This window comes from Euprymna scolopes, chromosome 27, assembly GCF_053919585.1.
Source record: "Euprymna scolopes isolate OS-2025 chromosome 27, ASM5391958v1, whole genome shotgun sequence".
NCBI classification, from domain to species: Eukaryota; Metazoa; Mollusca; class Cephalopoda; order Sepiida; family Sepiolidae; genus Euprymna; species Euprymna scolopes.
In genome coordinates this window covers 69,362,447-69,376,548 of record NC_136508.1, presented here as the reverse complement: position 1 = coordinate 69,376,548, position 14,102 = coordinate 69,362,447, and the positions used below count along the sequence as shown (strand labels likewise).

At 36.8% G+C, this 14,102-nt stretch overlaps 1 protein-coding gene across 8 annotated transcripts in view; it reads left to right on the top strand.

Annotated features, from left to right (window-relative positions):
• The first annotated feature begins 4,643 nt into the window (after window positions 1-4,643).
• Window positions 4,644-14,102, top strand: part of LOC145248902 (putative thiopurine S-methyltransferase) — a 52,625-nt gene continuing 43,166 nt past the window's right edge. For 5 of the 8 annotated variants that reach the window (XR_013863424.1, XR_013863425.1, XR_013863426.1 and 2 more), the window contains exon 1: window positions 4,645-4,799. Coding sequence is in view for 3 of the 8 variants with exons in the window: in XM_080110679.1 (XP_079966805.1) it covers window positions 4,691-4,799 (109 nt within the window). In the remaining 5 variants the exon portion in view is untranslated. Of the gene's footprint in view, window positions 4,800-8,694; window positions 8,886-14,102 lie in introns of those variants that run through there. The other 3 variants (XM_080110680.1, XM_080110682.1, XM_080110681.1) reach the window with 3 other exon arrangements.

Sequence of the window (14,102 nt, the reverse complement as noted above, 5' to 3'; positions counted from 1 at the left end):
TAACTTACTTTGAGCCCAAAACAATAAATATTAAGGGGTTGTAATAGGGGTCAAAGTTTAAAAAATTGACCTCTCCGGTCTCTACCAAATTACTCAAACAATTTTTGGTCTAAACATTTGAAATTTTACATAAAGAGTATTCAGAGATAGGGCAAGCTTTTTAATCGGTTTGGGTCGAAAATTTGAGCTACCAATATATCAATGTATGTATGTATGTTTGCATGTCTTCCTAAAACCTTCGACTTGAGTGACGGATTTTCACAAGATCGGTATCGTTTTGAGGCTCGCCCCTTTAGACGACAAATACCGAAAAATTGGCTAAAAACATTAATTTTCCACCCTCAACTGGGCACTTTTCTACAGGGAGGGGTCACTTTTTTCACCGATATTTTCGAAAGTCATCCCCTCTTTTCGATTGTCTAGCCTTACTTTAAACCTACGTCACTTCCTGTTCTTTTCCTGATTTGCGGTACGGGTTCTTACTGCCTTCCTACTACCACTTTTTTATTTTTATTTTTTTGCTCAACACACACCTCCAAACACCCGGACAACGCCAGGCTGAAATGCTAGTATATATATACTAGCATGTCGCCCAGCATTTCCCGATTGTAAAATGCGCCTTAATATGATATATATTTAAATGCATTTAATATAATATGCATGTGTGTGTGTGTGTGTGTGTGTGTGTGTGTGTGTGTGTGTGTGTGTGTGTGTGTGTGTGTGTGTGTGTGTGTGTGTATTCTAGGGTAAAAATATCCAAAAACCACTGAATTTAAACAAGTTTGTTAATTGTACTCAACTAAAAAGAGCAAGATATTATTTTACCAATTTAAGTAAACAAGGCCGATAGCCATTAGTCACGTGCTCTCGTGTAATGAATAAATGCGTGAATGTAGGATTGACATGGAATTCTTAAAGATAAACTAAAATGACCGAAAAATGGGCTGAAATGACTTAAATAAATAAAAAGTAAATGACTTAGAATTAATTTAATGAACTTAAGGATGAATTGAATGACCTTAAGAATGACTTGAATTCTTTAAAAAAATAACTGGAATCCTTCAAAAACAACTTGAATGATCTGGAGAATGATTTAAATGGTTTTGAGACTGACTGGTTGTAAAGTGGGTGATCATTTTACATTAAATTAATACAGAAAAGTGATCCCCCACTTTATATCAAAAGTTACAAACATAAGTACAGCATGTAGTAAGAACAGATGGTATTTATTTGCTCCCCCACTGAGCAAATTAGGCACAAGGCCGTTTTTAATGTGAGGTAAAAACCAGCTCCCCTAAAAGTAGGCAAAAAGGGGGCACTCTGGTTACCAAAAATAATAATTGTCCCAGTATAGAGGGTTTCCCCTCCATTGACTGGTACAAATTATCTTAAGTGCAGCATCTGTCGGAACAGATGGTATTTATTTGCTCCCCCACTGAGCAAATTAGGCACAAGGCCGATTTTTAATGTGAGGAGTGAAGGGGAAATGAGGACCAACTCCCCGGGGAGTAGGGGAGCTGGGTAGTGACAATTGGTATGAAGGGTTGCCCCTCCATTGACCAAGGTCTTATATGTGGGGTCGCCCCCACATATGGTCTTTGCTTGCAGAATCTGTCGGAACAGACACTACACTTTGATCTTGGCCAAAAGGCCAAGAAAAGGGTATTTATTTGCTCCCTCACCGAGCAAATTAGGCACAAGGCCTATTTTTTAGTGAAGGAGAAATGGGGACCAACTTCCCGGGGAGTAGGGGAGCTGAATAGTGACAATTGGTATGAAGGGTTGCCCCTACATTGACCAAGGTCTTATACGTGTGGTTGGTATTTATTTACTCCCCCACCGAGCAAATTAGGCACAAGGCCGCTTTTTAACGTGAGGAGTGAAGGGGAAAAGGGGACCAACTCCCCGGGGAGTAGGGGAGCTGGATAGTGACAATTGATATGAAGAGTTTCCCCTACATTGACCAAGGTCTTATATGTGGGGTTGCTCCCACATATGGTCTTTGCTTGTAGTATCTGCCGGAACAGATACTACACTTTGAGATATTAAATCCTTTATTCATGTTAAAAGTACAGTGAAAATCAACAATGAACAAAAAACTTAGGCACGTGGCCAATTCAAAAGGGAGGATTGTGGAGGTCGTTGGTCATCTTTGTCACTCCAGAACTAAACAAAATCAAAAGTTTCTCACAGCTAGTATCCTTTTCCACCATAATACCGCATTCACCCTTTGTACTGGGGGACGTCCTACTTAACTCCCAATTTTTAAAACATTTTTTATTGACGTGTAAAAACAAAAAAGATGACAATAAAAATGGTGCAATAATTCATTTGTGTCGAGGGCGGGAAAGAAAAAAACAAAAGGTGATTAGTAGGACCCTCCCAAACCCGTCTAGTTGATAGACTGCCCGTTCCACTAGGTTTGTAAAAGGAACCTCGCTTCTGAGTGTCAGTCTCTAAGTGGGGATGCCCTCTAGATGGGGATGAATGGAGAAAAGAAAATTTTGTGGGTAAGGAATGGGGATTAGTTTGTATTTCTTTCTCTCCAAAATCGTTGAAATTTAGAGGAAAGGGGTGAAAACAAAAATTGCAAGTAGGAGGGTGTGGGGATCTTGGAGGCTTCCTAATCGGGGAGGGATGGAACACACACTCAGCTAGTTGACACTTTGAGATATTAAATCTTTTATTCATGTTAAAAAATACAGTAAAATTAACGGTGAACAAAAAACTTAGGCACATGTCCAACTCAAAAGGGGGGATTTTGGGGGTCGTTGGTCATCCTTGTCACTCCAGAACTAAACAAAGTCAAAAGTTTCTCCCAGCTAGTATCTTCTTTCACCATAATACCGCATTCACCCTTTCATATTGGGGGACGTCCTAGTAACTCCCAATTTTTAAAACATTTTTTATTGACGTGTAAAAACAAAAAAGATAACAATAAAATGGTACAATAATTCATTTGTGTCGAGGGCGGGGGAAGAAAAAACAAAAGGTGATTAGTAGGACCCTCCCAACCCCGTCTAGTTGATAGACTGCCCGTTCCACTAGGTTTGTAAAAGGAACCTCGCTTCTGCGGGTCAGTCTCTAGGTGGGGATGCCCTCTAGATGGGGATGAATGGAGAAAAGAAAATTTTTGTGGGTAAGGAATGGAGGTTAGTTTGTATTTCTTTTTCTCCAAGATGGGTAAAATTTAGAGGAAGGGGTGAAAACAAAAATTGCAGGTAAGAGGGGATGGGGATCTTGGAGGCTTCCTAATCGGGGAGGGATGGAACACACACTCAGCTAGCTGAGAGACTACTTGTTTAATTTTACTTAACAGAACTGCGCGTTCCACACCTAGGCGGGGAACACGTATTCAAATCTGGCTCCTCTTCGTACACACAGACTTGCCACATGTATCCATCTTCTGTCAAATGCCGCGCGATGCAGCCTTCTTCTATCACATCTGATCTTCACCCGTAGTTGGTGTTTAAAGAAAGCGATCAGATCTTGATCAGAAAAAGACAACACCCCCCCGGCAACCTTGCAGACGCGACGTCCAAATCACCATTCTCGCCACGGCCAGGATCGTAACGTAGACCATTTGTCTTTCCCGGTCCCACGGCGGCCTCACGTTGTCCACAACATTGGATACAGTAATTGGGCGAGGATGCTCAGGATCGATGCGAGCCGTCACTCCGCTGACATACGACCAGTACTGGCGGAGTTCGCGGCAATCGAAGAAATCGTGATCCGTAGTTTCTACGGCCGTTGTCCCACAACGGGGACAATCAGACAACCCGGAACTGCATTGTATGTTGTTGAGTGGAAGTGCATTTCGGGCCAATCGCCAGGTCAGAGAGAACTCCGAATTGTTCAGATGACTCGAACCTGGCGCCCAGCTCCATGCGGAGCGGATCTCACTCTGCTGCCACCCCAAACGCGCGCATAGCGGGTCGTCAGCGGCCCCCTTCACTAGATCCCTGTTGAGTTCCCTACGGGTAGCAGTCACAAGGTCACTGGACCTTGGTAGTCGTTTTAGCGCGGCTCGGCACTCTTTCATGTAGGCAGATTCTCCCCGCGGCCTGCGACGACTCTCGATGGAAGGGTCGAGAACGAGGTCGGGGAAGGCGGCAGCAACCACGGGGTGCCACGGTTGGTCATCCTGCATATAGTGGCTCAGGAAGGCCAGCCTCTCAGCATCTCGATGACACTTCAAGTCCGGCATTCCCAAGCCTCCCTCACACGGACGTTGAATACAGACCTGTCTGCTCACCCAGTGTCTTCCTCTGTCCCAAAGGAGCGAGGACAAGAGTTCGACAAGAGCTTTCACTTTGATCTTGGCCAGAAGGCCAAGAAAAGCTTAAAAAGCTAAGAACAGCATCTATTAAGAACAGACCTTTGATCTTAAGCAAAAAGGCCAAGCACAAAAGTGTTACGGACAGACCGACTGACCGACCGACCGACAGACCGACAGACCGACCGATCGTCAGACCGACCAACGTCCAACCGATCAACCGACGGAGTGACTTATAGAGTCGCTTGCAGGCGACTAAAAATACCATAAACCACCATACATGTGTGTGTGTTTGTGTATGTGTGTGCGCGTGTGTGTGATACACATACATATTTAATTGCAATTTAAATTCATTCAGAATAAATTTTTCTGTATATGTCTTTTCTTCCTGTTTTCATTTGAAATCTTTGTTTAATGTTTTATCTCGCCAATGACAGATATTCACAAGTGATTAAAGCGCTTAAGTATCCTGACTGTCGACATATCATTGCAGCTATTCAATATAATTCAGATACATTTGAAGGTATGGAATTTTCTATGTCTCAACAGTAATTCTTTTTTTTTTACCTGTTTAATACATCACACAATAAGTTCCGGGCCTTATTAATAAAATAACTTTTAAGCAAAATTTCGTTTTTCTCCATCATCATAATCTCTTTTTAGGGGGAATACACCAAGCAACTTGCAGAAGATAAGCAATGAACTTATGAAGATGTATGTGATATGATAAATTGACACTATCATGACTAAATAATATATATATGTATATATATATATATATATATATATATATATACATATATATATATACTTATATATATATACTTATATATATATATATATATATATATATATATATATATATATATATATATATATAGTGCAAAACTTTATTGAAATTCAAAGACTTACATTTTTTCTTTTTTATACCTTTTGTTTATTTCATCTTGGATTTTTTCATTACAGCCGTTTCGTTAATGGGATGGAAATTTTATTATTTTATGTTTTCATAAAAGTCTTCTATCCTCATCAATTCGTCAGATGTTATTTCCATTCGATTCGATGTTACCACCAAAAAGTTAATTTTGTACATGATAAAACTGGTGTTTTCGTTTGGGGAAAAGAAATTCCATCCCCACGTGGTCACAAGTTACCGCGCGAACCATAATTTCTGTTTTAAACCTTAATTTCGTTTTTTTTTTTTGCTTTAGTTTTAATTTCCAATTTTTTTTTCCTATTATTTATTCTTTCCTATTTTTTTTTTGTTTATAATTTTTATTTCTACATTTATGCGTGTTTATTTTAATATTCATTTTGTTTGGTTTTGAATTCTTATTTATTAGTTAATGTCTTTGTTTCAAGGAGAGGTCACGTTACAAGATGGCCGACTTGTAACGACGTCGGGGATGGAATTAAAAAGGAACCAACCGAGTTATAAGTTCATCAACGTTTCGTCTTTATTTCGAGACTTCCTCTGGATGAATCGTTGATGAAAACATAACTCGGTGTGTTCCTTTTTATTTCTCTATTTTGTCGGAATACTATTTCCATTATTCTGATCATATAGCAATATATATGTAACCCGGCATTATTTTCCCGGGTAATGCTGGTTACATAATACTTTTAATGAATCTCATAAAAAATAATGATTTAAATGAAACTACATACTTGTTAAAAAGATATACATCCTTACAATATTATTTGATTTTTTCCATCCATTGCCTATAAATCATATAATAGACAATAAATAAACATATGCAATTATTTGATAATTTAAGGAGAGTAGTAATTGGATCTCGGTTTTACTTTCATCAGCCGTGTAACTCTTGCTTCCTTTATTTTGTCCTTTAGTCCTCACATTCCACGAGCGATGTTTCTGGCAAAGGGGGAAGAATTTCTGTTTTCTAGGTCAGAATCCGTTCCATCTAACACTTTATCGTTAGCAAGTTATTTGTGTCTTGAAGTAGCATTTTCTTAGCTACTTTTCAGTTAAGAAGTTAAACACAGGTTAGACGAATAACTTAATAAAGCAAATAAAAACACAACACAAAAGAAATGAAAACAACAACATATTTTTTCAAAACATAACAATTAGAGGAACGCACGGTTGGAAAAAAAATGAGACAGAGATGGAAAATTATGAAGATCTGGGGAAGAAGAACGGAGAAAATATGATTGGACACTTATTTCTGGTTTGAGTCGTGGATCTTGGGTTCACTTTCGACAGCAGTGTAATTCTCACTTCCCTTATTTTGTCCCTTAGTCCTCATATTCCATGTGCGATGTTTCTGTTACAAAGAAGAATTGCTATTTCCTAGGTCAGAATCTATTCTATCTAACTTTTATCGTTGGCAAGTTTTTGCATTTTGAAGTAGTATTTTTAGCTCCTTACATCAAGTAGCTTCATGCCTTGTATGGAGCTATTTCCATTAAAAAAACTGGAAAGTTGATCTTGGGTTTAGTTTCCCCTAAAATAAGTGATAATCACAGGGAGATAGTTCATGAGAATATGCAACATGGAGCAAGATTTCACAACTAAATTCTTTGGTCAGTAGTGTTGTATGAGTGTGGCCCAACCACCTGTGCTGGTCGAAAATTGCCTCAGTAAAGGGTGAATTAGTGCTTTTTATTATATGAGCAATCCCAGGCAATAATCAGGTCTTGCTGATCCAGACCGTTTGATTGGTGACGCAAAATGCAAGAAGAAGAAAAAATTTTGTGATGGAATCGTTACATGGTGTCAAATAGTAATGTCTTGTCTTCGATATGACCGTAAGGTGAAGGCTTTTAGGATTTAACCGTGTGAAAAACTTGCATGGTAAAGTAAATTTATGTGTGGAAAGTTACATAATTAATATGCACAACTGAATTGTCCAATTAGTCAATCAGGGCGAATCCAAGTTTAACGCAATGAAGGTGGATTGGCTGGATGAGACTGCGTCACTTTTAGATACGCCTGTTTGTGTCAGTCAACTTTAAATTTCACGTAAACATTCCGATAAATTTAAACGTAAGTTTGTATTTCTTAAAGTTATTTTTCCATAATTATAAATTGTTTTCTTTCCGCTTTGAATTCTGTATAAATATTAATAAATGATGGTGTTAACTTTTTCCCCCATGAATTGTCAGTATAATTAATGGATTTAGTTAACATTTATGCCGTTTTTCTTTCAAGTTTAAATTCTATTAATAATTGAATTTTTTTTAATGAATAGATTGTCATTGCAATTTAATGAATTAAATTGACCTTTTAACACTTGAAATAAATAGTTTTTTTTATGCGCATCCATATTTCTTTGAATTTTGCCGCCATGACTTTTTTGAACACGATAAACAAACTTTGTTGCTACCACTGCCAAATTGTTGGATAATTATTCCCTATTTTAGCGAAAGTTAAGTGCATTTATTGTATTGTATTGTATTATCTTTAGACTTTAACTTAATATTTCATTTGGAAATAAATCCCGAAAACTTATTTCTCTTACCAGAAAAATGTAAGCACGATCTTTGTCATCATGATTTTTTACGAGAAATCTACGGGTTTTCAGATTTGACATAAAATTATTCCATGTATTTTTTATTCACATGCTACTTTTTCTTGGAGGAATTAACTTAAATTAACTTAATCTTTCAAACACAAACAAAAAGTAACCGAAATTTTAAAATATTAGCCGACCTTCAAAACCATGTCTCCTACCCTGTCAACCATTAGTTTTGCACGTACCTAATAAATTTTGATTTTCTTAGTTTAAAAAGTTCAATGTGCACTGGTTGTTCAGCCTGCAAAGCGTGTTTATTCCGAAAGCCGTTCTTAACATGTGGATGTTGAAAATAAGAAAAATCCTTTCAGAATCAACACCCCAGCCTTCCCATCTTAAGAACGGCTTTCGGAATAAGCACCACCAACCTCCCCACGTTAAGAACGGCTTTCGTAATAAGCACATTTGCAGGTTGGACAACCAGTGCATACTGACAAAAAAAAACTTGATTAATTAAGGTAATTTTTGGAATATGACATCTTCGTTCTGTAACGAATACGTATATCATACAGACTTTTCTGTGTTTTGTTTACTTTTAATTGCCGACAATAAGTGCCAATTTGAATAAGCACCAAACATGTTCTTTACCCTACCATTAGCCCTAAGTCTGATGACAACACCTCATCTTTTCCACAAAATAATAAATAAAAATAATTACATTTTAAACCCTCGTCTAGTTGAAACCACTATCAATAATTTCCCCCACTTTTTATCTTGATCGAAATAAGATGGGGTATTCCCAGAAGATAAAGCTATAGAAGTGACGTTGCAACAAGTTGCCTTGTTGCGACCTAAATATATCTCCGAGGTCGCAACAAGTTGCTTTGTTACGACTTAGATATATCTCCGGGGTCTGGTAGACTGGAAGGCGCTAGACCTGTCAAAGAGTTGGACGACCCTATGCGTTATACGGCCGCTTTTAAAAGAAAAAAGGAGGGAGGTGTTCACGTGATTTCATCGCGTGAGCACTTCATTCATGCATTCATTCATGCATGACACCAAACTTAATATAAGGTGAACTAAAGAAGGCTATCGTTTCCTCCGATCATCTCAGCCGCCGTGGCAGGTAGGTAAGTTATTTTCTACAATCTGTGCCTAAACCTAAACGTATTCCATGTGAAACTCTTTCGTTTTCCAGCTTTCCAACTGATTACAATATGGTCGTCTTCAAGTCTAACGTAAACAAGTTCTTGATGAGCCGTTCCCCTTAAGTAATCCAATTTACCAAATTTACACTACTAACGATTCCTATGATATTGTCCCATTGACTACTGTACACTATTTAATCTTTATCATCGAGTGGCCTTTAGGACTCGATAAGTGGTGACTTCTTTGTAAAAAAAAAAACAACTTATAAGATTTAACTTAGAAAACGGTTTCATTTTAAAACGCCATCTTGTTTGAAATTAAGTGACCATTTTACACTTAATTGTTCATCTTTATTTCAGGGTGTTTACACGTGCCCACTACCCCAACTCCCAATACTCAAACGAAAAAAAATAATTTTAAAATTAAAAAACGCAAAGTCAACAGTTGTTGTTGGGGGAGGGGGAGTGTGTCGGCAGAAGAAATAGCACCTATCAATCCATTAAAAGAAAATCTAATGCATTTGGGCGTGATTACAAAATCCGAAAATTGGCAGAGAAGTTGCAATTAACTTTCATTTTATTTTATTGTGTGTGTGTGTGTGTGTGTGTGTGTGTGCGCGCGCGCATGCGCGTTTTGTTTATTACGTCATTTTAAATTTCCAAAGTCATTGAAAATTTAAAATCATACAAACACATGTAAAATGTGCAAATGTTTTCTCAATCGTAAAAACACATTTGTGAGGGAAGATCTACAAATGTTAGTTTTACTGTTAGTTTAAAATCAATAAATATTTATTTTATTATTACCAGCAGTGGAAGAATTTGTTTTAAACAAAATCACATAAAAGACGACAATTAAAGGAATCGTTTTTGGTATCGGAAAATAGGCACAGATTTTTCTGATTCTTATACCCAAAAAAGTTCCGGTTTTCCCGATTCCCGATTCTGATTAATCGTCTCAACATTAATATATTAGTGGCCTGGCAAGGCAAGAGCGGAGACAACCGAAGCAACAAAACTGAAGCTGGCTTGCAGAACACACACACACACACACACACACACACACACACATATATATATATATATATATATATATATATATATATATATATATATATATATTTGTTTTATTTTTTTTACCAATTGTCTTGAAATTTTAACCATAGAATAGTATTATAATTTTCAAAAAGCCTGCAAATTTTCATGTAGTTTCGTCTCATAGAACCAAAGATATGAGCATTTCAATATTCAATTTGGCTACGAGTATAGATATATCCAGACGCACGCACGCACGCACGCACGCACGCACACACACACACACGCACGCACGCACGCACGCACACACACACACACACACACATATCTCAAATTGCCAAAAAAAAGTTCCAAATCTCATTTCTGAATTACCACGAAAGGCTTTGCTCTCTTCTTCACCCTGTTTTATTTATTTATTTATTTATTATTTATTATTTTTATTTTTTATTCATTTATTTTATTTATTTATTTATTTATTTATTTTGGCTGATAGTAGTTGTTCTGTTGTAATTCAGAACTCTGAGCTTGTTTAAAGCTATCCAAAAAGTGAACCAAAAGTTATTATCATGAATCTTTTTTACTTCATACCTCGGTTTCTAGTTCCTTTTCGTTTTTGTGTCGGCATGTGCACAAGCGCTCGATAACATGCTTTCCCTGTACACATCTTGCCGTATAAGAAAGAACTCGCCCAGGAGCAATATAAGCTCGACACTCTAGTTATACCTGTGTGACGTTGTAGATAGGTCACTCTTAATTCATGTTGACATTATCGTTTGATTTCATATTGACGTTTACGACACATTTTGTCTGTCTTGTAAATTTTTGTTGTTTTTGATTGTTTTAAATGTACATTTTCTGGTCCAATAATGTACTTATTTCGATATTGTTGTTTTTGAACATAGCATTAAAAAGACCCAACAAGTCTATTCTCTCCATCCTCCGACCCCTTCGCATATCATAGTAATTATAGAAATTACACTAGTTTAATTTCTTCGAATGACGTAACGATTCTAACGGTTTCTTTTTATTTATTTATTTTTATTTATTTTTTTTTTCATCTGATGGAACGCATTACGTAAAATCTAAGTGTTATACCGGCCTTCCTTGAACAGAGGAATTTACACCAATTAGCACTATAAATAGCGCTAGTAATTCCAACACCGGTAAGAGAGATGCGACTGCACTTCAACTGCTAGCCGAGTGCCCAGCAGATATACACGCTTCCCTATCTTTGTACATTATTGTTAATACACTTGTTCCTTAACCGAACCTCGACTTGATTGTTCTTGTTTTCACTGTTGTTCCATGACATAACAATAAGTTAGGATTGTCTCTAAGAGTTTTTACATTTGAAGATGGATACTTCTAAAAGATAAGTTGTCAATTTGGGGATTTTTTATTTTTATTATATGCAAATGTTAATTTAAATTATTGATTTCACTTGTAAATTTTTATTTTTTTTTATTGTGTTTTTAATGTACATTAGTTTTCTGGCATGTATCACTTACAATAAGGTGCGTGTGTATATATATATATATATATATATATATATATATATATATATATATATATATATATATATATATATATATATATAAAAGCAGGCTCCTTCAGTCTTGGACAGACTATGGATACCCACGAAGGGTTGCTTGCGCGTGAAATTTTTCTGGCAGGAGGTGCGCAATCTCCAACCACACCTCTCCTGGGTCGACATTGTTAAATACCAAGTGGCAAGTGAAGTACAGGACGACTGGAAACAAATGCCGAGATAAGCGGAGAGCACATACAGCGCCTAGAATTCCCAATATATATATACATATATACATATATATATATATATATATATATATATATATATATATATATATATATATATATATATATATATATAAGTACAAGCAGTTAATAAATCATGTTAAAAAAACACTTCGAAAAAGAGTTGAAAACACATTTAATTTTAAAAAAGGAAGCACAAGATAAGTGGATAGTCCTTAATCCGCGGAGTTTCGAAGAAATACTTTCCTTCTCATTAGAGGGTAGGATTTAGCAAAATGCGGGATCGTATTTTGCTTGCAAAAGTATTTAATGAAACTACAAGTAAGTCATAGATCTTACTTGGTAACAAATAGTGAAGCAGAGGCAATATGGTGAAGAAAAAGGTGATTTCACGTGAACGGATAGTCTGGTGAAGGGTAAAATGTCCAATAACGGTAAAATCCCCAAAAGTTAATTAAATTTCCATTTCCACAAGAAAAATCAAGGGGAATCGCGTAATTGAAAGATGGTCCAAAGTAATCCAAAAGGCAGAAATCCGTGGAATAATTCACAAATTCACTAGGAAGAATTGAAGGAGTTCAAATCATATTGGACGCATAGTTAGAGGGGGACTTAACGATGTTTTAATCTCCTAAAAAAAGGCCTTTTGGGATTTATTAAGTACAATACTTAGTTCTTAATTTTAAATATATTCACAGTGCATTTTTTATCTTATTTCTAAAGTTCCATTCTTGTCTGAATTGATTTCAACTGGCGAGTCTACTCCCCGTGTCATACAATAAAAGACAATAATGAAATTTTGTAAGGGGGGGGGAGCTTGTATTAAAAAAAAAGTTTTTTTTGTTTTTGTTTTTTTTTTTATCTCTTTACAATTTTAACCCTGCTTTAATCTGCCTTTAAAATATTAATTACTAAAAAAAAAAACACTATTTTATTTTATTCCTTTTCTATATTCTGTGCTATCTACTCGCTTGAAACTCTACCGCCCCAGATTTTTCTCGCATGTCGTCTTGTTTGTAATATATTAATAGTTAACAATATATGTATAGATACAATAGAAAATTGGAAATATGCATCTTTTTTTCTAGCACTCATCACCTTTTGAACGAGAGTTTGTATGTTTTAAATTATTAATACGAAAATTGAAAATTATACTGTTTCAATTAATAAAAAGAAGTAGAACAATCAAAGCCCACATTTCCCTCTTAAGGCAGATCCTTCATTACTCCCTCTCACTGCTCTCAAATAAACGCTAATCTTTGCACCCCAATTCATTCCACGTTGAGACACTGATCTTTTGGCTGACTATCATGGGTCACTCGAAGAACACCAAGTGAAGTGCATCTATCTATTGGCGTTGTATGTAGCTTTTCTTTGTAGATCTAGTCTCACCATTTCTTTTGTTTCTTTGTTTTATATTCTCTTACATATTCAAGTAATTAATATCCTATTCATTCATTTTAATACAAATTAGTTGCTAGAAATAGGTTTTCTCACAGTACTTGAAAGATACAAGTTCTTCTAAATGTTAGAGGGGAATCTATCACCAGTCCTCCGCTTATTTATGTAGAATAGAGAAAAACCTTAAAGTAAGATACTCAATATCTTCATGCATGCAGAGGCGCAGAAATACCTGGTGTAGAAACCAGGCGCATAGTTACCCCTCCCGGTGTGATGAACCTGTAGATCTTGTCAGATCATCCATCTAAGAGAAAGAAAACTCTGATAATAAAACTGGGGGAGGGAGGCCTCCTCAGTCATTGACAACAACCTTCCTAGAGCTGGTGACTCAAATAAATCCCCGGTTTGCACACCTAACTTGCTTAAGGAGTAGATAGGCTCTGCCTATCGCCGGCTTTCACACTTCTTCTTTGTCTATTAGCCAGGCATAGAGGTACAATACGAGAGACTCACCTTAGCCACCCTGTGCTTGGCCTTGTTTCCTGACTAGGACATTGAACGCCGTTCCCCCATTGCCTATTTTAAATTCCTCTCTTTCTCTCAGAAACTGAGCAAATTGGGTTTGTTTGCATGCCACTTGTGCTCATTCGACTTGTAGAGGTTGAGGGTACCTGATTGACAGTTTTGTCTGGCTGCTGTTTCTGACTAACAGTACAGGAACAGGAGCCCTAACTCTTTGGTAGCGCTTAGAGCGACTGCTCTATCACCAGTTGTATAATATCAGGATAGTTGTAGTGCCATGTCGTGCATGGAAAGGGACTCTGCTGCTATCTCTGGTGGGCTTTCACGAGGCCAGAACTTTCTAGACAGGACTCGGCTAATGGACCACTGTGTGCATACTTGGCGTCAAAATTGGCCCACTTTGCTCAACGCTCTTCCCCTAACCTTACATTAAACAGAAACGTAATGAAATGACAACCCAAACAA